This window comes from Mustela putorius, unplaced genomic scaffold (genome assembly GCF_011764305.1).
Source record: "Mustela putorius furo isolate JIRA1106 unplaced genomic scaffold, ASM1176430v1.1 tig00000145_pilon_pilon_pilon, whole genome shotgun sequence".
Lineage (NCBI taxonomy): Eukaryota > Metazoa > Chordata > Mammalia > Carnivora > Mustelidae > Mustela > Mustela putorius.
Genome location: NW_025421294.1, coordinates 23977841 through 24003124, shown reverse-complemented (window position 1 = coordinate 24003124; position 25284 = coordinate 23977841). Strand labels below are relative to the sequence as shown.

The 25284-nt window shown below is 46.9% G+C and overlaps 1 protein-coding gene across 2 annotated transcripts in view; it reads right to left on the bottom strand.

Annotated features, from left to right (window-relative positions):
• Positions 1-25284, bottom strand: part of SPOCK1 (SPARC (osteonectin), cwcv and kazal like domains proteoglycan 1) — a 500003-nt gene that overhangs the window by 264002 nt on the left and 210717 nt on the right. Inside the window, exons 3-4 of one of the 2 annotated variants that reach the window (XM_045075472.1) lie at positions 8472-8480; positions 2342-2387 (exon numbers count right to left, since the gene is read on the bottom strand). In XM_045075472.1, coding sequence (XP_044931407.1) covers positions 2342-2387; positions 8472-8480 — 55 coding nt within the window. The remainder of the gene's footprint in view (positions 1-2341; positions 2388-8471; positions 8481-25284) is intronic. The other variant, XM_004744908.3, reaches the window with a different exon arrangement.

The following is a 25284-nucleotide window of genomic DNA, read 5'->3' as shown; positions in this document are numbered from 1 at the left end:
GCCTACGGTTTATATTTCACCAAGTGGTGTCAACACTGATATAGTAACCTCCCATTTTTATTGAGCAGCACACAATGTAATTGATGACATCTGCTGGGGCTGATATTTTAAGTGAAGGCTATTCTCAGCTCTGCCTGCTCTCCCCATGGCTCTGTATATAAATAGCCAACAGCAGCTACACCTGAGCTACAAAGTGGGGCTTCTCGGCTAAGGTCCTCAATTATACCCCATAAAGTCAAGAGGTTTTGTCGAAGGAAGATTTATCTAAGCAGATCCAGTTTTCATGCCTGCAGAGCTAGAAAAAGAGGGAGCAGGGGTGGGAATCTGCTGGATATGCCTGCCATCATTCCTAGGAGACAAAAATCCTTCTTTGCACTTTTCGGTTCAGCAGATTTAAGTCTCATGCTCTTTTTGATGCTCAAAGTTTTTATGCTAACCCCCCAATCAAGGCAAGTGATCATATACATCCCCAAGTGGCAAATGAAACTCACCTTCAAGTATTTATCTTTTCCAGTGTATACTAGTGAAAATGAAAATGTCTTCCCCTGGTGATGTTTAAGTATCTGTGTGCAAGTCTTGGGGCAGAGTCAATCTGGTGGTTAGACAACACTTGATCCTCAAAGGACAAGAACCCATTTCTTCTTCAGGGCTGGAAACAATCAGTCCCTGCCACTCTCCGTTCAGAGGCCTCTGAAAGCAAAATCCTAGAGGGCATGTTTACGGGAGGGTGCATCTGTAAGGCCCAGAGAGGGTGTGATGTTGTGTATCAGAGCTGTTCCAAAATGAAGGTACATCCTTTCAAAAGTAATGTTGAGAAATTTCAACCATTTTCAATGGGAAATTTATAAATTGCATTAGAAATATCTTCGTATGCTTTAATGTGGCTTATTGTGACAACTCAGTCATTGGTAAAGTTACAAAGGAGAGAGGCTCGTGGAGGCTGCTAAGATACTGGAAGTCCGGACTGATCTCCAAAGGAAAGCCTTTCCTGAGACCTGCTCCCCAAGAAGCATGCAACAAACAGTAAGGTACCCACCTATAGCTTCACCACTTGCCCTGCCCATACCTACCTTAAGGGCCTTGAACACATCCCACCGAAACTGCTGACCGGGTTACCTCCCCACACCCTGCTCTCAGCATCCCCCAGCATGGGCACCACAGCTTTTGTTTTGTTCCCAGAACCAGGCTTGGTGCTTGTGTACACAGTGGGTATTCAACTTTGAGAATGAATGAATGAGTGAATGTATGAATGAATGAGTGAATGAAATACAATGTTGCCCGACTTGGAGGCATGAACTAAAATGCACATGAAGAAATCCTAACACCAATTTTGTTTAAAAAACAAAAACAAAAACAAAACAAACAAACAAAAAACAGAGTCCAGGGACAGAGGGACCCATTAGAATGACAAAGGAGAGAGGAGAAAGGGGTGCCTTCTAACACATTTATTACATGGCAATTCCCTCCTCGATTTCTTTTTTGTCGATGATGCGACCATCAGGATCGCATCAAACAGTCAAGCCACAGAACTAAACTTCATCCTCAGAAGTGTGAACCTTTGATGCATGGTCAGTAATCTTTTTCCTCCAGGTTTCGGTATTACCTGCATATACATACTTCAAGTACAACCTAGCATCATTTTTAGCCGCTGGTTCTGTGGCTACCGTAGCCACACATGGAACAACAGGGACAGGGAAGTGATTCACAGCAGGTCCTCAGTCTGTCTTAAGTAACTCACAGGAGCACCCTGGGAGTGACTTACAATGGCCATCGGTAGACGGGCTTCCTCCTTGCTGGCATGAGTGCCAAGAGCCCTCTGAGGACCAAGGTTACACCCAAGTGGTCAGTGAGCAGACTCAGAAACAAGCTTCTATTTAGAAGTCATGAAGAAGTTATTTAACAAATGAAATATTAGTGCCCTTGAAAGCCTCCTGAGATGAAACCGTTTCTACAAAGAAAGTTTCATTTTTATAGCTCATGTCAATTGCACATTCCCAGGCCAGCCGTTCCACAAAAGAAATCACTGGATTCTACCCAACTCACCAGGTTACTCTGATAAGCATTTTACTCTTAGTAGTGGTGGTGTTTAAATAAAGAAAGAAATAAACCTCCAATGATCGTAGTCAATTCAATACATGTTGAAGAATATGTCTCAGGTGATCTCAGACAAATAACAAAACGGACAAGACAGTTTCTATCACCATGCTCACTTCAGACCCCCAAGTCAGTCAAGTAAGACAGCTCTCTGGCATTCTTAGGAACAGTAACTCAGCATGTAAAGAAGGAAAAATGAGACTGCATTTCCCATGGAATATACAACAAGAAATAATGCATCCTTTACCTTGGTCAAAGGGCTTGTTGGGATTCCAGTTTCTGAAATAATCATCCTATATAAGGAAAAAAAAAAATAGAAAACGAAGGTCAGATTTCAGAAAGCTTCTCACATCACTGCATAAAAACCAGCCTTTCTCCCCACCTCCCAAAACACAAAGGAAAACACACACAGCTTAGAAACCTTTCCCCAAACAGACATGCATGTAAAATCAAAAATATCAAGTTACTTTTCAAATTCTTGTCTCTTCAAACTGTATGGATTAAACACCGGGAATAGTAAAAACATTTCAGGCTAATATGGCAACAACGCTGCTTCTCCTGGCTTGACAGATAAACCACGACACCTTCCAAGTGTAAGGTGGATTTGCTATCAATTATCCCGCAGGTGATGCCTTGCTGCCCTCACTTATGATTAAGCCTCTGTGTTTGTAACAGCTGATAATTTCAACTGTCAACATTCCTTTCATGTGGAGACATGGAATTCGTGGTGTGCAGTTCCAGTTTTCCAACACTCACTAAAGTTAAAAACAGACTGGCCCCTCCAGTGTTAGAATGAGCCATGGGCATGCACTGAGCTTCCCCACCATTCCTTCTAGGTGTGTCACAATAAAGTAATAGAGGTCGGCCAAGCTGGCCAATTCAAAACCATGTCCTTCTTGCCTGCTGCTTGTATCAATTTATGCTCTAAGGCTAGACACTTCATTACTTTGAAATTCCCAGGGTCTAGGCCACTCACTTATTCACAGTTACAGGAACTACTTCACTTTTAATAACCTTTCCTTGTTAAAGGCTGCCTGTTCTCTTTATCTTCTGCCCCCCACCCCCAGCTGAGCATTCAGCCACCGGCATTAGCACACCCACTGTCCCCGCAATCAGACTGCCAGGTGAAGAGGCTCCACCTGTGTTTATCATTCCCCGTATCATTTTAAGGGTTGTGCACTTGTTCAGTTAATTTCCTCCTCCATGTAGCTGATAACATTTGCTGCATGTATTTCGGGCAGGTACTCTACATGCCGCAGTTTCAGAGAGCTGCTTACAATTAGGCCTCAATTTCTCTTCCTGAGAAGTTAATTTACATCAAAGTGCACAATTAGTTTAAATTATTGTCCACACTGCCTCCTGCTGCAGTTTATCTCTGACATGATCTCCCGTGAATTTTATCAGCCTCTGTGTTGTTCAATTACCTGGCCTTATTATATCCTTGTTGAGTTCACCTAAGCCCTTAAACAGATTTTAGGAAACTGGATTTGGAGTAAAATCATAACATATTGCTTCTTGGGCAGTGATTCCATTTTCCAGAGCATGAATAAACATGAACTGTTTCCTCTGGATCCTGGGGATTCAGCATTAAATTATTTTTAACTCCATGGAATTGGCCCACTTTGCTCTAGCTTTAATGCTACGGCATAAATGACCTCCTCACCCATCTGGTTAGGAAATCTCCAAGGGCCACACCATGAAATGTCATGGAGAACGTTACAAACAAGCCCTCTGCCATATCTCTGTCCCCCTATGATTTTAAATACAATCCTAATCTTTCGAACTGCGTGGCCTGAGACTCAACAGCTAGTATTAAATAAGTTAAGGACTGGACAGTAGGTGGGAAAAATTTAGCACCCTATTTCTTAGTTGGATGGCCGATGGGCTCTCAGCCCTAGACACAACTGTGTTATCCACACATTCTGTTCACGAGGACATGGGAAGAATTAATCCAGGAAGAACCCATCCTCACCAATGGAGAAAAAAATATCAACCTTCCAGCTACGGTCCGTCAATATCCCCTCCGCATACAGAGGCCAGCTTCCTGTCCAATGGCAATGTGGAATCTTGTGAAATATTTTCTACTTGAACATGCTGTTCTGAAACATGGAAGTCCTTGGAAGCTTAAGATGTGTGTCTGACAGGGAAGGACTGGAACCAAAGACAAGTCCCTTTACTGTAATTTCCCATGCCACATTCCCTTTGATGTCAAGGAAAGGTTTGAGCAAGTCTCAAGAGGTGAATATTCGCTAATGATTTCCACCAAGTTTGGAACCTGGCTGGCATGTGAAGCACGCTTCTGGGCCCCCAGTCACTTTTCCAGGTTAACTACAACAGCCAATTTTACAAATTTCTTGGGGGGAAAAAAAACCCCAATTTCAAACACAAAGCCTTTCAGTCATAAAAGCAGGTATCTGCATTAGAATATTTTAAGCTGATTGCAAAGGTAATAATACCACCTAATTGCTGCCAAGATGTAAAAGTGCACCTTGAGTGAATGCTCATTATGCAAAGTGAGTCCTTCAAGCAGCCCCTGGCCCAGCAAGGCCAAGTCCACGAGGAGAACAGTTCCTGGCATCTGACTGCTTTTTGCTCAGCGTTAGCAAAGTGGATGGCCTAAGCAAAAACCAATGAGCCAGGAGCAGGTAAAACCTTGAGTGCCACTCTTTGGCTAGAGCTTAGAGAAACCCTTACCAGAGGCCAAGATCATGAGTATGTGGGAAGCATGCTAGAACCAGAGCCCACCTAGGGGATGGTCAGGGAGCCCTGGGTAGGGGGCACAGCTGCAGCCAATTGGAGGCTGAGATGTCCAGGCACAAAGAGCACCCTGTGACACTGTACCCACTGGGTCTGACTGGCCTGCACATGGGGCAACTCCAAGCAGGTAGGGGCTGGCTCCCTCCATCACCTCCATGTATGCGGGAATGCCCAGGGAAGCAGCATCTCCACTCAAGTGGAAAAAGCCACAGCCAGAAGACTGCCACTTCTAGACCTGCATCCCCTGACCATGTGCTCATATCAGAAGTCCCCCTATTCGGATGCTCAGGGCACATTAGGACAACTGTCTGTGGGTACTGAACCAACACTCCATCAATACCAGGGCTGGTCACTTCTCCAGGTCCCAAGACTGGAGGTGAGGGCAAGGAGGAGAGCTACCTCCCCAACTCATTTCTTATTTTCTATCTAAATCGATAGAGCTACATTCTCTGCATATTGTCCTAAAACGGACCCAGGCCTCCTGTGCTGTGGACAGTGGTGCCAGTTTCCTTGAGCTACAACTCCCATGCTGGCAAGTACTGTCCTTATCCCCATACCACCCCAATTCTGCACTGCACCCAAGTGTGCTCCTGCTGCACGGACCCCAGAATCCCTTCCGGATACTCTCACAATGCAGGACTTGAAGGCCCCTGACCTCTCATCTTCCTTCTGGCCCAAAAATGTGGTGACCTGCTGGCATTCAGCCTGTGGGGGAAGAAACACCAGATAAGTCCCACAAACATGCCAGGAGATGTGTATGCAATGGAGATGGCCTCTTCACAGGTCCTTTTATCATCTAGTGATGAGGCTTTTAAAAATGACTTACAAGGACCACAGCAAGGGTTAATTTTTAAAACATAAACCTCAGTAGAAAGACACCTATCTAAATATAGTCGTTTATTAAATTCAGTAACTCGGTGCATTATACAGGCTAAAGAATGAAAGATGGCAGTGTTACTATGGGTGTATATTTCAGGGAGCCCACTGCGTAAAAGAATGTCAGGCCTCTACCGGATAGGCCTGAGAACAGTCTTCCTCCAAAGTCGAACACCAGAGGAGGAAAGGCTGATTCCATTTTACTACCCCACTTCATACATGAAAATTACCCAACTCTTCAGGGACTGTGAAAATCTGTAAGAACCTAGAAACTGAAGCAGTCTCAAACTTGAGCCCATTGACTTATGTCCAAAATCATGAAGTGTTTCAAGGCAGGATAAAGCCTTTGTAAGAAAGCATGAAAAGTCTGCATAAAAAATTATAGTAAGAAAGTGACACATCATGACCCATGTAGAATGAGAAAGAGGAGGTGTGGTCCTGGTGGTAGACACAGAGTCAGAGCCTGGGAAAGATTATAGCCCCAATTATTTAATTCTCTGCAGCTGATCAAGAGAGAAAATGACATATTTCTCTATTGATTTCACTAGTTAAATATCCTACTAACCCCCAAAAAAGAAAAATTCTTTTAAAGTACTCTCAGCCAGTGACTAGTGCTGAGAACTTTAACTCTGGGTTTTTGGGCCAGAAGGAAGATGAGAGGTCAGGAAGATGAGAGGTCACTCCAGAGTGGTCTGTTTTGATCAACAGTCATGGAAAAGGAAGTCCATTCAAAATACATATATAGGACACTATTGTATATTATTACACAATTAGTATACAATTATTCTCTTCTGTAATTCATCTTCCAATAAAGTCTTTAAGCCTCCCTAACATGAAATGATGGAGATACAGATATATATTTCTGAGATAATTTGAGTGATTATGTCTGTTCATCATGGACGATCATAACCAATTGCAACAACCTCTGGTTTCATCCCATTTAAATGGGCACCTGAATTTTTCTCACATTGCCCCAGAGCCCCAAAATGGCAGATGCAATTTAGTTCAAATATTCCCCAGGGATTTGCTTTTCCAGAGGTGCTAATTTCAGCCCCACAGAATGTCAAAACAGACTCTGAGGAGGCGACAGGAAGGCAGAACAAAATGGAGACTGATTTTGAAACCTAACTGCCTTACTTTCACCTCCCAACATGATGATATCATTCATTAGCTACCTTACGGCTCCAGATATTATAGATCAAAGACCCTTAGCTCTCACGGAACAGATCACTTCTGCTTCATACATATTTCAGGGAAGCTGAATGTGAAGCTGCAGTTCCATCTGGAGATTACCTGAGACTCCCAGCCTGGAAAATAAATGGGAGCCTCACTTGTCTCAAGCAGGAGTGGGCCACAGGGACACCGACAGAAGGAAGGAAGGTGAGGCAAAGGCAGACAGCCCCCACTGGGTCATCTGTGGCCTTCACCAGTGAATGCTAAGCCCTTCATGGTCAGGTAGTCAAGTCCAGTTTGCAGATCCTGGCTAGGGGGCATCCCCCTTTACAGAACCCAAAATCTTTACCAAGCGATCCATTAAGGGACTGTAAGCAAACCACTCTCAGAAGGATTCAGTGCAAAGTAGTTGGGTTAATTTTCACACTACTTGACTGGGGAGAATAGAAAGAAGGGCTGGTTGGCAGGTGGAAAGAGAGTCTCTAAAATGTAACAGAAGTCACAGGAAAAGTGAGATTTCCAAGATGACGTTATTTAAGTGCATCGGCTGTGTAATTCAACATTTGACTGGAATTTTAACTGGTGTGCCATGGAAATGTGTACTAATCCTGCCACTGGGAGGTACCAAACATTCTATTTACTTACTGGGATAGGAGCTGGCTTCCTGCTCAAGAACCTTATCGCTGAGCTGTTTCTGGTTCTATCTTTGGGCCAGACTGCGCTCCCGGTCTCCTCTCCACCAGGCCCATCCCGCCCATCCCAGGCGAAAACCCCCACCCAGTGGGAATCCAGTCCTTCTGAAGGAAGCAGCTCACACAAGTAGCCCAGCTTGGGCAGTGACTCAAGGTCCTACCAGGCCTCCCTCCACAGACCCCACTCTTGAGAACTGTGTACACCATGGACTGGGAGCTGTGTGCATGAATCCAATTCCGTGTTAATACATCACTCCCACACACCTGAGCCTCGGCTACCTCTGAGCAGGGAAGGAAGATCTTACTCACCTGCATATTGCCCAAGGCATCACTCAGAAGCACCCAATAAATCCTACCCAAATTGTATAAAATAGAAGTAAGGTGTTTCAGCTTTAACATCTTTGTATTCCTGCAAAATTCCCCCAACTGTTACCAGTAAGTGTGTAAATACAGGTGGGTCTATGTGTATAGAGACACTCTAAATCACTTTCTTCCTGAATAGAGCGAGTCTTTGATAAATTGGTCTGACATTTGGTGTAAAGTCCTGCAGGCCCTAGACAAAATGATTTAGAAAATAACCATGTCAGTTGCTCTGCTCCTTCAATAAATAACACACCAGTAAAACACAGATAATAACTGACAATCATACTTGTACTATAACTAATGAGAAAAGATAAAGCAGCAAATGGACTGTTTATATGCGTTTGATGAATTGCATCTCCTGGATAAACCAATGAGAAATAAATGTGTGCTGTGCCGGTTCACTGAAGTAAAACAAATATTTACCACTGAGATTTAGGATTAAGAGTGAAATTTACATTTTATTTGGCAACTATGGGGAGGCTATGTCTACACACAGTTGAAAAGTCAAAAACCTACCTCAACTTCCTGAGTACGAAAGCATTATAAATGAGAAAAAAAATAAAAGAATCACATCAAACAATCAGAAGGAATGTAAACATTTTCGATAATTGCATCAAATTTTCATATCATCATAACATTAGAAAGGTCATAGGCAGGTATCTTCCATCAAGTCACAGACCATCGTACCCTTAAAAAAGTTCCATTGTCCATTAAGTTCATGGGAAAAAAACATGAGGTTATCAAATAGAATAACACAAGTGGGGAGTGATCTGACTGTGCACTAGTGACTCATGTCCTTATGGTAGAACAGCTAGCAAAATCATGATTCGATCTCAACACCCCATCATGATGACTATCTATGAGAGTTTTAAGTGAATAATTTCCCGTGACATCGGACACATTCCTGTGCAAAGGATGAAACTCAGTAAAATTTCAGAGAGGATATCAGAGACCATGAGTGTCAGACCTTCTACATTTCTGCAAAGAAATCGTTTTGCCTTGTAGCTCCAAAATAGCTTGAAGGGGTCTAAAACCTGAGAAAGACTTGAATGTGGGTTTTAGAAATAAGTAAAATGAGTAAGAGCGTCAATTAAAGGATTACCACCACCGCAGAGTTCTTCAAGACTTTGCGTGTCTCCCTATCCGTCCATCCAAGCTGAGGTCAGGGGAAGTGACCTGCTGACTTGTTCTTTTCTCAGAGAGAATTCCTCCCCAAAAGTATGATCTACACATGGTTATTGTTCTGGGAATAGGAACGAGTGTGTGAGGCCCCAAGTGTACTCTGACCAAGACCAGGGGTGTCTCCCCTCATCCATCTCCCTGACCTTATTAGCCTTATTACCAAAATGCCTTTGCTAACCAGGAGCCTTGATCCCTTGATCCGAATAGCCCAGAGGAGAGATACAGCAGGGACTATGGAGGCAAAGGCCTGGGAGACAGGATAGGCAGGATACCTCAGGCCCCAAAGCAGATAGAGGTTTAAATTCTGCCTCCAGCACCCACTGGCCTTGTACCAGCCCCTCAGCTTCCCTTATCTTCCTCTTATCTTGCTACAGAACAAGACACCGCACCCACCTCAAAGGACAGGTCATGGACCGGTGTTAACGTGGCCAAGTGCCTGCGATATTGTCAGACACAGACAATTACTCAATAAATAAAAGATGTACACTTTGGTGTCCACCGCCAGCGATTTGGAGTACTGAGACGTCCCAGGAACATGGAGAAAAATGGATTTTTGTGGAAATACAGTCAACCCTTGAGCAACTCTGGGGGTGAGGGGAGCCAAACCCCGATGCAGTTGAAAATCCAACTCCTCAAAATATAATTGCTAGTAGCCTACTATTGATCAGAAGCCTTACTGAATTCATGAACAGTCAGTTAACACATAATTCTGTATGTTACCATGTATGAGAAACAATGTTCTTACAATGAAGTAAGCTCAAGAAAAAAAATGGGAAGATTATCTTGAGAAGATATATTTATAGGAGCGTACTTTATAAAAAAAAAAAAATCCACGCACAAGTGGACTCACACAGTTCAAGCCCATGTTGTTCAAGAATTAACTGTAATATGCTTAAGGTTTCCATAATGTGACTTCTTGTGCATTTGAATCTTACCAATGAGTGTGGGGAGATGAAGCATACCCAGGAACAATAATTATGAAATATTTTAAATGCATGTGATTTTATTACTGTCACATATGAACAGTGGCTGAGAAAAAGACAAATTTAGTGAAATGTGAAAACCTGACTTCCAGGCACGTCTCTGTTTAAAGGTCAGGCTTAGATTCTCTAAGATCCAGTGACCCTGTCTTTAAAAAAAAAAAAAAAAAAAGATACACCAGAAAGCTGTTTTGTGTATCCAGTGAGTTTTGAACCATTGTTAAGTATTACATATAACATGTAAATTAAAGTTCCAATCATGAATAACTATATCCTGAGAGAGGAATTGGGCATGCTGTGAACAGGCAAAATTTTGGTGTCATAACTACATGGAGAAAATGGATGCAGACACCCAGAAAGTGTCTGTCTCGTTGACACACCAACCAAGGCCCCTATAACCTTGTAGCATGTGAGCCTTTACTTCAAAAAACATCCCAGTTACACTGGTATGAGGCCCAGCCTTGCCCGAGTGGCACAGATTCCAAGTTAAATAGATTCTGCCCTCTTTCTGCAAAGGCCACTCCTGCCACACCCCAGGCCGGCGATCTCCATCAATATCCAGACACTACCTTTTAGAGTGTAAGATACAGCTCTTAACTACCATGGGCTCCTTACTCCCCACCCATCCTGCGTGGGCGGTGCTCTCAGAGGGACCTGGGCAAAGCAGCGGTTGTCACCCTCGGCTGATTGCTGGGGTCACCGGAGGGCTTGCCAAACAAGAATGCCTCAGGCAGGACAAGCTCCTTCCTTCACTGGTCTGGGCTGTGGCCTCCACAGTGTTCTGGGTTTTTTGTTTGTTTGTTTGTTTGTTTAAGTTCCCCAGATGATTCTAATATTTAGCCCTCAGTGGCTAAAGGAAGTCACAGATCAACTCAACCGTAGGAAATGAAGGGTGACCCAGGAATGGCCAGACCCATCAAGGGTAGCAAACCAGGGGCACCCCACCAGAAGCTTCCAGAGCTCTCTCTTCCATTCTCAGGCTAACCCCTCACGGCTTCCCCAGTTCCACTCACAGCCCTTCTGTCTGCCAGTTGCCCAAGCAAGAACCCAGGCTTCAGAATGGACTCCTCCCCTCCCCACTCCTTCAGCAGCGATTTCAAGGGCAGGGGGACAAGGAGGGGAAGGGCACAGAAATGGAAACCTGGGACTAGTGGGGTGATGCTGAAAGGTCTTAGAAGGGTTGACCAAGCTGTACAGGAGACCTGCAGGTGGAGCTCTGTCCAGCACCCTCACCCCACATCTACTCATGACTGAGTCACCCCAAGGAACCACTAGCCTTCGTGACTCAGCTCACCACAGCTGTGCCAGAAGTCAGGCCCCACAGCAAATTAAAGTTCACATGAGATGGTGGAAATCAAACCCAAGAAATCAAAGTCTTAATAATAATCATGCACTAAAAATAGTAGGTACTATGTATGAATGGCCACAATGTCCCAGGGACCGTGCTAAGCCCTTTGTTTTACTCCGACGAACCCTTACAACAGCCCACTGAGACAGGCACCATCAGGACCGCTGAGATGTAGCTGGGGAGATGGAAGCTCAGAAAGGGCAAATGACTACACAAGATCATGCAGTGAATAAGATGCAGAAGAGGACTGGAACACTTTTGCCTGACTCTGAAAATCATGCTCTAACCGTCACCTCAATGGCCCCATATGAAGGGGCCTATGCAGGTTGGAGACCCTGGAGAGAGGAAATGGGGCTGGGAAGACGCCATCAAGAGAAACCAACAGACGGGAGAGGAGCATGTAGACCACTGGCCTCCTAAAAGGTTTCTCTATTGCTGCCATGACCCATGTGTGTCTGAAGCCTCAGCTCTCCCATCTGTGAAATGGGGGAGTGTAAAGACCTGCCTCACAGGGTCTTTGTGAGATCAGAGTTCAAGTCCACCTGTCATGCACCTGGCTCCAAGGAAGCAGGGAAGACGCCCTCAGTCCCTGATCCACCCCTACCCAAGATGGCAGCCAGAGTTTCAGAACCATGGCCATCAGCCCTGACAAAGCAGCCTAAGAAGTCCTGTCTTTGTGTGCTCTGGATGGAGCACTCACACCTGCCTGCCGCCAGCACTCCCTGGAGCCCAGTTCAAAGGGAAGTATCCATCACAACATCAAGGCACAGCATGGCAGAAGTGGTGGCTTTGGCACCAGCCATCTCTCTGGGAAGCTATGGGTACAGACTTTGCATGAAATTTTCATTAGCTGCACAGTTAGGCCTGCTACAGTTCCTCCCAGCCCTGCCATTCAGCCTCTTCTCTTCAAGGGAACATCTGGGAGGTGTAGCAATAAACACTCCATTCATGGTGTCCCCAAGTGTCCCAGCAGCGGCCCTGCCCACCCTCTTCTGCATCCCAGGGCTCTGGCCCTTGGACCACTTACACAACAGATACCCACCCCCAGCAAAAAAAAAAAAAAAAAAAAAAGCCCTAGAAATATACTGGTCAATGTTTTTTGTCTACTTCAAGCCAATGCTGTCGGCATTGGGATCTGTGAGCGCTCGTGTGATAGTCACAACTTCTGAAGTGACATTCCCCCATGGTAAGTGGTAATCAGAGCAGTCAAGCCTGCCAAAACCAGATCCACGCTCCTGAGCAACAGTTTACCTCACCGATGGCCAACAAGGCTTCCCATGGAGAAGGGGGAGTGGGGGGCCTTTGCTGAGGTTACAGCCATTGCTGAAACCAGAACAACCCTCTGAAAGGGAGGACTCCCACAGCACCCATGCTGCCAACAGCTGCTGGGCTCAATGAACACCGTTATGGAGAAGGTACCTTTCTTCTCACTCAACCAGCACTTCCGCAGCTCTGTGGTGGGTGGAACATGGGCTCTCCCCACCACCGCCCCACCCCGCACTACCAAAAAGATGCCTGGTAGAGCGGGAGACTCAGAGGACCACACCAAGCGCCGCAGCCAGGCTCCCCTCTTGAGAAACTGCTCACTGAACCTCTGGGTCTCAGAGATGATGTACTGATGGCAGGGGACAGGATGGAGGACCCAGAGCAGCCACAAGACAGCTGTCCTCGTACCAAGGGCAACATGCACTGAGTCCCCTAACAGGGGTCCAGCCCCCTCTTTTGTGGGACCCACGTGGAGTCCTATTCCTTGAACATGGGTTGGTCCCGTTCCTCTCCAGGGAAACTGCTACCATCTGGCCATGCTCTAGCTTAGTGCCTGGAGCTCCCACAGAGACAGACTGAAGCGGAAGCTGCAAAAGAAGTTGGGGCCAGAGGCTGGAGGGCCTCAAGGCCTGAGGAGAGAGGCCGACTTCAAGGCACTGAGGAACCACTAGAGGGCGCACTTAGAGGGGGAAACCCCATCAAACTGGTGGTTGATGAGGCAAGCTGACATCACTGGGGGGTGGGGGTGGGGGGACAAATGAGAGGGAGTCCACGTGAAACCAAGGACACCAGTGAAGAAGTCTATTCTGCATGTTCACTGTCACATTCACGCAACGTTTACTACCTACCTGCCCTCGTGCTAGAGAACAAGGAGGAGCAACAGCCAGCCCTTGCCCTCAGGACGCCCACAGCCCGACCAGGGGAGAGAGATGCAGCAACACAAGCAGATGAAGCCAAGTATTACCTGGTAGTGTGGTGATTTCAATAATAATTATTATAATCGTGAAAGCTGCAGGAATACAGAAGAGGAAGCCACTCATTATTCCCGTAAACCTGAACAGACTCTCCTGAGGTGGTGCGTCTCAAGCTGGGTCTGGACAGGCGAGTCGGGTTCCAGGCAAAGAACACGCCCCGGGATGGAAGGGGTACTGCAGGCAAGGGAACCACCAGGTGCGGTGCCAAGGAGCACGAGTCTTCGCGGCAACAGCCATGGGCTCAGGCAAAAGGCAGTAAGTAACCATGAACCCACGTGAAGCCACAGAGACAAGACACCAGAGACATAAGCCGGCTTTGCTCAGGATCTCCCCAGACTGCCATCACCGCACTGCTCTGCTCATCCCTTCGTCTGGGACTAGGAAGCTCTGCAACTACTGTGGCTGGCCACCGGCACCACTGCAGCCTGTCTACTGTAGCCGGAAGGCTGAGCAATGACACCAGGTTGACGGGAGCCATGCTGGCCTGTGGGCATGCCACCCCAGGGCCAAGAGCCAGCTCACACCCAGCTCTCTCAACCTCATCAACTGAGAGCCACCAGCCACCTGCCAGGGACATGGCAGTCATCATAGACCCCAACGGAAACCAGCTGGTCTGCATGCTTGCCCTTCTCTCCAACCTAGAGAGACTTACTGCCAGCTTCACGTCTTCTACCTTTGGAGGTGAGCTTCCTGAGAACACAGGCCATGCCGCGTGACTGTGCTCTGGGAACTGGATGCCCCATCCCAACCCTCAGTCAGTGATATGAGTTAAGGCTCTCCCTCAACTTTCAAAATGTTTCACTCTAGTTTGCAGGGAACAGGGATAGGGAGAGAGGTGAACCATCAGTTCTTCTACCTATTCTTTAAAGTCAGAATCCTCCAGATCAAAATTATCAAGTGGGATCAGTTAGGAGCGCCTGGGTGGCTCAGTCGGTTAAGTATCTGCCTTTGGCTCAGGTCATGATCCCAGAGGCCTGGGATGGAGTCCTGTGTTGGGCTCCTGGCTCAGTGGGGAGCCTGCTTCTCCCTCTCCTTCTGCCCCTCCCCCCACCACTTGAGTTTTCTCTTTCTCTCTCTCTCTCTCAAATAAATTGATTAAAAACATCTTTTTAAAAAGTGAGCTCACTTACATGGTAACAAACCACACATTCAACACACTTTATTTCTGGTGGAGGAACACTTAGCTGGCAGAAACCATCTTAACACCTTAATTTTTACACTCTTTTTTTACATTTATTATTTGGGGGAATAACAAGAATGATGATAATAATGCAAGTCTCCTCCAGCCACGAAATTTAGTGATTCTACATATGCCCAATAATCAGTTCTGCCTGAAAGCTCTATATGAATAAGGTGGCAGCAATTTCCACAGAGTAGCAAGGACTACAATGTACTAGAGGAATCCAAGAGGGAGCAAAGGAGTAAGCTGCTTTTCCTGCTTTTGCTGTGATTTTTATTCTTGCTTCCAAATGGAAGGACCTAATACGAACACAAACAGTAATTATGTCCTAGGTCTTTAAAAACCTTTCTACGAAATAACTAACAAGCATTCAAGAAAGAGTCCAGTTGGATTTTTCTTTTCTACATGATGCCCAGAGGTACTGAGATGGCATCTCTGGGGAAAAAATTTCCAAGATCCAATTCTCTGGCTCAGTTACCTTCTCGTGAGAGGGGGCGAGATGCCCGGATGAAATCACATACGATGGCTTGGGGAGAATACAGAAAACCAAAAAGCAGTCAAGAAGGCCAAAGAAGCAAGGGTAGTTACTTCATCCACACTATAACTATGCCATCTCGGGGCCCAGAGCCCTCCTCCTCAGATGCCTTGGCAAGAAGAAGGGGCAGCCATGGCACCGACAAGCCAGTGACAGGACAATGGCTACATCAGAGCGGTGCTGGATCCTGTTCATTATATTTGCCTTCTCATCCAGTCGGCTGCATGGCCGCATTTTCTAGTATCCCATTATCCTCAACTAGTGTCCACAACCCAGAGTAAGCAGGAAAAAAACAAAAACACAGAAAAGGATTATAGAAAAATCAGAATGGTTATCAGTGGTTGGGGGAATTCAAAGCTGTTTCTACTTTATTATTTTCCCATTGAAAAAATATGGCAGGAAGGACTTCGTGTGTTTGTTGTCTACTCACTGGTCTGTTCACACATTCATTCATCCCGAGTTCTATGGGATGGGGAAAACGGGGCCAGCATCGCTGTAACATTACGAATGGGGAAACTCTAGGGTACAGAGGTACAATCACCTGGACAAGAATTCACACAGTACTGAAATCTGCAGCATGGAGACCAAGAGTTTAGGCTGAAAAATGGACCCATGTCCCAGACAGAGGAAGGACCAATGAAGAGCTTCCTGGGCCATGACCAAGGATAATGACTTGGGGCACTGCCAGGCAGCTGAATGGAGCCACAAACCCTTATAATGAGCCTGTTTGTAGGCTGGCACATAGGGTCACCATCCCATTGTTCCTTTGTCCTGGAATTGGGACTGCCTATTAGGGAATGAAAGACCTAGGATTAACAGGGGGTGACCCTCTGTCTGTGGGCCATGTGTGCATGGCCCACAGCCCTGGTGCAGAAACACGCTGAAGGGCCCAGGGCTCACAGCAGAAATCACACATTTACCCACGAGGCGGTGACAGCTCCAGCAACTCACCCAAATTGCCTATTAGGGAATGAAAGACCCAAGATTAACAGGGGGTGACCCTCTGTCTGTGGACCATGTGTGCATGGCCCACAGCCCTGGTGCAGAAACACGCTGAAGGGCCCAGGGCTCACAGCAGAAATCACACATTTACCCACGAGGCGGTGACAGCTCCAGCAACTCACCCAAATTGCATCTCGATTTAATAAGGCATCGGAGGTTCAGACCCCTCATCTGACTGACCAGCAGGACACATAAACTCCCGCTAGAATCGGAGGACCCTTGTCAGGGCCGCCCGCTGGAATTATTTGGGAACAATACCGCATGTGGGTTATTTTGGGGTTGCCCATCAAAGCCTCATGGCTCCTTTCCCACATCTCTCTTTTCACGGAATTCAGCTCTTAGCCCAGCTTGGAGCTGAGATCAATGGCTCTACTTCCTGATCAGAAACATACAAGAGCACAAAAGCCTATGGCACGCTCTTCAGTGGTAACTTCTCTTGATGTCTCCGCTGCCACTGCCTAAGCGATTCTGGGCAAGCGATTCAACCTCTGCAAACTGGGTTCCTCGCCTGTACAATGAGGGCCAGGGTGCCTCCTCCATCGGGATGACTGCAAGGGTTACCTAGGACGTCTATGCAAAATGCCTGGCATGTGGCACACACCTGAACCTGGTAAACTCTATTTTTTTAATTGACCTCTGTGCGTCCTGCGCTCTGAGCCAGTGACAAGAGTTTTAAAATCAGACTGCCAGCACCCTCTGGATCCATCTATTTCTGATCCTGCCATCCTGACTCTGAGGAGATGTTTTAAGAAATGAAATCTGGGTATGGTGGCTTTGGAAAAGCAGCAGCCGCCACTCTGCGCAGAAGTGTAAATAAAATGCCACTTAAATAATCACATTACTCACAGCTTAATGCATGTGATCCAGAGCACCAAGCCAGCCCACGCGTGTGACGGATTTCTTGTTATCTGTCGGCTGCCGCTGCAGTCCGTCCAACCGTCCACAGGCGTCCTGCCTGGGAACGTCTGCATTACCTCCTGATGGGACCCGCAATCCCACTATCAGTAGGACCAGACTTGGCAGGGAGGAGGCAATGCCTTCCTAATGAGGTGATAATACACACAAACCTGTTTGCTTGGGGGAGAGCCGTCAGGGTCTAAGTCAGCTGCTAAAGGTGCCATCCTCAGCTCACAGGGGCTCCCAACATAGTCTGGGCCACAGCAAATCTCTAGCTCAATCCTCCCGGCCGGCCGGCATAAGGTAGGGATGGAGCCTCCTTGGGGGCTATGATGTAGTCCACTTTCCACTTAGCAGTGTCAAGGGCCAGACCAAGCACTGAAGGAGGGATCCAGGCAATGCTGTGCTAAATCTCCCTCCTGTATGATGAGGGTCTCTGAAATCCAGAGTTTTCCATGTGACTAGACCTTCCCTGAAAACCGCCAGGAAGTGACTGGGAAGTGTTAGGTCCTTATATCATTTGTGCTCTGGATACATGCAGAGCCTCCAGAAAAGCTATTTCAGAATCCACCTGAAACATGAAAGCTAGGTTCACCACGGCACCAGCCACCTCTCCTCTGGGATGGAGTTCCCTAAACATGGGTGGCTTTGATCGAAGCAAGGCTTCTCCTCAGAACCTCTGCCCTTCCCACTTCCACCTCCTACCAGGGTTTCTGTGCCCTGGTGGTCTTCTTCCCTGTGCTCATTCATCAAAACTTACTCCTGGGGCCACCTGGGTGGCTCAGTGGGTTAAGCCACTGCCTTCAGCTCAGGTCGTGATCCCAGGGTCCTGGGATCGAGTCCCGCATCAGGCTCTCTGCTCAGCGGGGAGCCTGCTTCCTCCTCTCTCTCTCTGCCTGCCTCTCTGCCTACTTGTGATCTCTCTCTGTCAAATAAATAAATACATTCTTAAAAAAAAAAAAAAACAAAAAACTTACTCCTGAACTTGCCTTCACAGCCAGGTCAAGAGGACCGTGACAGCTCGCAGGCCATTCAGAGTCAATGAAGGATCCAAGCCTAAGGTGGCAATACCCTGCCAAAGCAGCTGCCAAAACAAAGGAGAGGGATATTCGAGCATAGGGCCTTGGCTGCCCCCTGAATTTATGGTGTATCTGGTCAGCCTGGTCCAGGGAAGGGTGAGGAGGATGGGGAATGAGCCGGGAAGGGGAAGAGAATGAAAGAGTCTGCGAAGAGTCATGAAGGGAAAAGATACAGTGACCAGAAGAGTGACCACAAGCAATGTGAGAATATTTTCCGCTATAGATCCACGGGGTGGTAGAACAAGGACCAGGGCCTAGCGAGATGCTGGTGTCCTGCCATTTTCTAAGGGGTTGGGGGGGGGCAGTTTCAAGAAAACAGCAACTCATGCCTGTGTTCTCACAAGGACTTCGCAAGGATGGAGAGGTCAGCTACCTTTCACAGTTAAGGCTCAAAGGTTAACTTGTTTGAGGTCACACAGCAGGGTTCCAAATCCAGCTCTGTCCAACCACAGAGCCTGCACTCTTTCCAAACACCATGAACAGCAAGCGCCCAGGACAGTGGGGTGTCCTGGCCCATCTGATCCCCAAGGGTAGACTCTGCTGGCCCCAGCTCAAACCTCAGCAACTAGCTGGGACTCTGGTTCCATGAGAGCTGTGATGGGAAAAACGATGGCTTCTTCTGGTTCTTTTGCAAGCAAAGGCCTACCCTTAGCCAGGGAAGCTGAGCCTTTAGGGCTAGGATCTGGATGAGGCCAGAGGGTGAGAAAAGGGAGAAGAACTGAAATCTGAGGAGACACCTTGGACTGGGGTGGGAGGGATGGGGGGAACATGCTATTACACTGAACCGCTTCGTGGTTGCTGGGTGCAGCTGGAGGACAGAAGAGCAAGCAGGAGTCTGGTCGACGAGACGCACAGCCTGGACCAGGTGCAGGCAGGGCTCGTTCACGTTAGGGGGGAGACCACTTGGCTAAGTGTAGGAGTCTTCAGTATGATCCACAAACCATCCCTGACCACTAAGCCCCTTTCCCTGCCCCCCTGCTACAGCGTAACCTTGGACCTGACCCACAGCCCAGCAGGCCCCGGGGGGCCCCCAAGCAATCACTGTGTGAGCACACACACACACCTGAACCAACGGGGGGGGAGGACACCTTACTAAAAACCAGATGCAGATTTGGTAGGGGTCCTTGCTTGTCTTCCGGCTCATCCTTGCATTCTTCCGCACAACAATTATGCCCGAATGGTAGAACTGGAGAAAATCTCTAATAAATTATGACCGCATACTCAACCACAGCAACCCAGACCTTTTGGGCTTATTAACACTGTCTCTGTGCTCTTTAGAGAACCCCATTATTCTTAAGTCTTTTGCAACTTAAAGGTACCTGGGAAAATAAATCTCCCCCTTCCCCCGCCCCCAGTAACGTGAACGAGTCCCATAACAACAGCGGCAGTTCATTACCATGCCATTCTGGGTTCTATTTCTCCAAGAAAATAAATAACCAGTTTAAAAACTGTCAGAAAAATGTTTCACTAATCCTCAGCTTAAACGTGATTATTTATTAGGAAGTGGTGAAAGCTACACACACCTGTGGTAACCCTAAGTGCATGTGGTCCTCAGCGAGTTTTTATTTAAAGGTGGGGAAAATACCTACCACACAAAACGGCTACACATTTCCATGTTGAACAGATCTTTATTTTAGGCCAGCTCTGGCCTCTGGGGCTGATCTTGGTGATGGAAGCCCACTGCACCAAATGCCCAGGCAGAGGAGAACCTGGGGAGAGACCGTGCAAGAGATGGGGGCGAGGAAAACAGGAGGTGTAGGGCTGCTACCTCGTGCCGGCAGGGCCCACCCTCCCAGCGAGGGTCCTACAAACCTGTTCTTTAAAGAGCCAGAAGGCAAATACTGTTTGCCTTTGTGGGCTCTGTCACAAAAGGTTAAAAACGAGGTATTTTAAAGGAAGATTTACACAAATTCTACCCGGTTCGACAGACGTCTGTGGACTCTCTTGGTGATTAGGATCTCAGGGTGTAATAGAGGAAGCCAGGAGCAGCTGGAGAATTTCCCTAGCATCTTGAGGTTTATACGGTCTAGGTTCCATCCTTAAGAAAAACAGGTTCTCTAACCTGAAAGCAAAATGGAGGAGACTCTTTCTGATGACTTTTCAGGTGCTCCTGTGAGCTCCTCAGCCACGGTTCTCCTGACCTCTCCCCCACCCATAGATAAGGCAGACTTACAAAGGCCCCAGACAGCTGTCGTGGCGTCCACGGTTTCTGCCCGGAGTTCCTTGCAAAAGACAGCCGGGGCCCAGCCCTCAGACCACCCGTGTGAGCAGAGCCACACGCTCCACTTCCGGACTCAGACTTTTTGGTCCACACTTGTCTCAAGCGGAGATAAATCCGGCCCCACAGAGGCCTGCTCCTGACTGAGCACTTGGGAGACACTTCCATGAAGGGATAGCACTGGGGAAGGGTCCTTAAGGACCCACGAGACTTCCCTTTCTCCCAGATCCTATGCAACTGGGAAAGGTGTGCGCGCGCGCGCACACACACACGCACACACACACACACACACTCATGACTGTCCTCTTGAGACCTCTCTGGGCGAAAAACCTAGTTAAATTGTCAGGAATGAGTTAACCAGGGAAACAAACTGCATTGCCTTTTCCCTTTTTTGTCTCCAACTCCAAGGACAAGATTTCTCAGATGCCCCTAAAAGTTTCTGCAATTGTCTCTAGACAGACACTAGTGAAGAGAGAAAGCAAATTGCTCTCCGCAATTACTAAGCTTTGAAGTCCCTAAACAGCCAATCTTCATGCTGCCATTGTAGTTGTGTCTACGGACGGCTGGTTCAGACGAGGGCAATCATTCCCTGAGCCCTCCGCTACGGCTAAATGTTCGAAAGGCACTGTGGAAAATTACCCAGAAAACAGCTGCTTATGCTTTAGGCAGTTCCTACGTGGGGAGAGAAGCAACGGGTGGGGGGGTGGGGGTAGGCAGAAGCCATAAAATTGAGAAAATACTATTTTCAAGCTAAATGTGAAGGTAAGTCCCTTTTCAAGAGGTAATCAATAGTCAGGTGGGAGCACAAAAAGACAAGACCCTCTGGTTACAGAGAGAAGGCAAGCGGCAAGAGTCACCCCCAAATGAAGTCAGTGAGCTACAACAGTCCCAGAGAGAGTGAAGGCACCCCTGTTATGGTCCCCAGGGTGCTCAAGGTGCCTCACCCAGCAAAGGGAGCCAGGCCTGCCCCAAGCTTCTCTCTGATTTTCTCCCTCCATGCACAAAACTCGACAACACAGAGTTAGCTTCTCAATCAATTGGAGTAAATTGTGCGGCTCAAGGCACAGAGCTCCTGACATTTTAAAAGGCCAGGTAATGGCAGCTGCTCTAGCCCTCCAGCCATAAGCCAAGAATCTTAGAGACTTGGGAACCCTTGGATACACCCAACACCGACTTTCCACCAAGTCTCGCCAATAAGCTGCCCACAACCTAGAGGGCCTAGCACAATATCCGCACTCCTACTCATTGCTTCCCCTAGAAGGGTCCTCTCCCCACAACCAGGGCCAATTCCCACCATCATAGTTGTGAGGACTTGACCAGGAGGCTGGAAACTCAGGTTCCAGCAGTGACTAGAGTGAGGATCTGGAAACAGCCAGAGATTGTCAACATCGGTTTCTTCCAGGTTTCTGAGACCAGGCCATCATTAGATGTTGTGCTTGGATAGCAGGTTACATTTAAAAGGGAAATCTAGACCCACAATGATTTTCACATCCACGATTCTAGACCAGGTTGTTGCTAAGTATTGAAGCCAGGCAAATTTTATCACAAACTTTAAGGTCCTCCTGATCACATGAGGAGAATAAGACGCGGCGCCTTCTAGAATGAGGAGGAAGAGAAGACCTTGAAAAGGCCCCGAGGAGACAATCAGCTTCGGTGATTTATTTCTTAGAGAGAGAACTGGCGAAGGAGAAGCTGCCCAATTTTTTATATCAGGACTGAACTATTCCTAGCAGGAGGCCTGGAATGTGGTTCTGCCAAGAGCAAGGTTGCCTGTTCACCCCCAGGACAGCAGGGAAGACAACAGAGCTCTGGAGCCCAGCAGAGCCCACTCTGAAGCGGCCTCCAGCATGTACTAACTGTGTCCCTTTGGAAAGGTACTGAATCCCGCTATTCCAGGCTATAAAGTGAGGTTATTAATGAGGCCAACTTCTTAGACTTTACCGAGTCCAAATGAGGGAGTCCATGTAGAATGCTTGCGCAGAGGATGGATGAATGACCAGAAACAGTAGCCACTGTAAGTAGCATTGTTGTTTAATAGATAATCCCCCATTTACATGCATCTTAACCCTGGAGTCCTTTCCTTTTCAAAGACTTTCCCTCGTTACCTCTTTAGGAAAAAACAATTTCAAGGGAATGCTTGATTGGCCTGTCACTTTTTCTTTTAACACATCACATTCTCTGACTTCATCGTCTGAAAACAGGTGCAAAGAGTCAGTGACTTAGAGTCTTTAAAAAAGGAGAAAGCAAAAACCCTCCCTAACATGTAAGCCAGAGGCAAAGGTGAGGAAAGGTGGTTCTGCTTTAAAATAGAGAAAAAGCAGTTCTTGTGGAGGACAGACCACAAGTCTCCCAGCTGTGGGTGTGTCGGTTGCAGCTAGAACAAAACTGCAGAAAGCAGTCCACTATTCCCAACAAGAGGAGAAATGCACATTTTCCTGTAGATGCGGCTTCAAAATATACAAGGGAGCAGCACCTCGGTGGCTCCATCAGTGAAGCATCTGCCTTTGGCTCAGGACATGATCTCAGGGTCTTGGGATCGAGCCCTGTGTCGGGCTCCCTGCTTCTGCCCAACCCCCAACTTGTGCTCTCTCTCAAATAAAATATTTAATTAATAAATAAGTTAATTAGCATAATATATAAGGGAAACGGGACACAAAGAAGAAAACTCATAAAGCATTTTCTTCATCAAGAAACACCAGGAGAATGAAGGAAACAGGCCAGAGTGGGAGAAGATAGTTAGTTGCATCATTTGAAACCAACAAATGGCTTGCATCCAAAACATAAAGACTACACAAATCCACAAGAAATAGAAAGATGACCTTATTGAAAAAATACCCTCAAAAGATTTGCATAGGCACTCACAATACGGGCTACTCCTAGGCCAAAATCTAGCAGACAGGCTAAAACATTTGACTACGACCACACACAGAAAAAGACATTGGACAACCGCAATGCTTATGCTTGCCAGCAGGAGTGTGGTCCTGACATGCTGTCAGAAAACCGTTGGATGGGACGAACTGAAGACAGTTACAGGTCCCCCCTCTGATCCAGAGACTACATTCCCAGGAAGATATGCAACAGAAATAAGCACAGATACACAAAAAAGCTGATAAAAGTGTTCATCAGCAGCAACACTCCCAGTAGCCTCAATGGAACAACTCAAATATCCACCAATAGCCAATGGATACGCTGTGGTGTGTTCACACACAGGAAAGCCAGGCAGCGGCGCCAACAAGTGAACTTAAGTGTTGCAGCACGGATGGCCCCACAGGCATTGTACCCACTGGGAAAAGACCAGACATGGAAGAATGTGAACTACACAACATCACCCACATCAGGTTCAAAAAGGCAAAACTAAGGTATGATGGAAAGTCAGAAGAGCAGTACCCTCTGGGAAGAAGTGAGGGGGAAGAAGTCAGGAGAGGGTAAGGATAGGGAGGACAAGTCAGACATACGGGTGCACATCTCTTCCCCTAGGTGCGGGTTCCATTGGTCCCTTGGTGGGAAGTCTATTCCTTTTGGCACTTGGTACACAAATGTGCTAGAGTCTAATAAAAAAGGTAAGGTATCCTGAGTGACTAAAGGAAAGAAAGAGTCTTTTCCACTGTAGGTGTATGTGATCTAGGCGGGTCTCTGCTTGGTTGGAAATCAAGACATATTAGGAGTCAGAAAAAGAAATTTCTGGGAAACATTCACATAGCAGAATGGGTGTAGGTTTTTTTTTTTTAATTTTTATTTTTTTAATTTCTTTTCAGTGTTTCAGAATTCATTGTTTATGCACACACAGTGCTCCATGCAATGCGTGCCCTCCATAATACCTACCACCAGGCTCACCCAACCTCCCACCCCTCGCCCCTGCAAAACCCTCAGATTGTTTTTCAGAGTCCACAGTCTCTCATGGTTCATCTCCCCCTCCAGTTTCCCCCAACTCCCTTCTCCTCTCCATCTCCCCATGTCCTCCATGCTATTGCTTATGCTCCACAAATAAGCGGAACCGTATGATAATCGACTCTCTCTGCTTGACTTACTTCACTCAGCATAATCTCTTCCAGTCCCGTCCATCCATGTTGATACAAAAGTTGGGTATTCATCCTTTCTGATAGAGGCATCATACTCCATAGTATACATGGACCATATCTTCTTTACCCATTCATTCGTTGAAGGGCATCTTGGTTATTTCCACAGTTTGGCGACTGTGGCCATTGCTCCTATGAACATTGGGGTACAGATGGCCCTTCTTTTCACTACATTTCTATCTTTGGGTAAATACCCAGTAGTGCAATTGCAGTGTCATAGGGAAGCTCTATTTTTAATTTCTTAAGGAATCTCCACACCGTTTTCCAAAGTGGCTGCACCAACTTGTATTCCCACCAACAGTGTAAGAGGGTTCCCCTTTCTCCACATCCTCTCCAACACACATTGTTTATGGTCTTGTTAATTTTGGCCATTCTAACTGGTGTAAGATGGTATCTCAATATGGTTTTGATTTTAATCTCCCTGATGGCTAATGACGATGAACATTTTTTCATGTGTCTGTTAGCCATTTGTATGTCTTCCTTGGAGAAGTGTCTGTTCATGTCTTCTACCCATTTTTTGCCATGATTATCTGTTTTGTGTATGAATTGCTGGACAGGCACACCCCCAGAGACAGGGGGCCACCATCCTCGT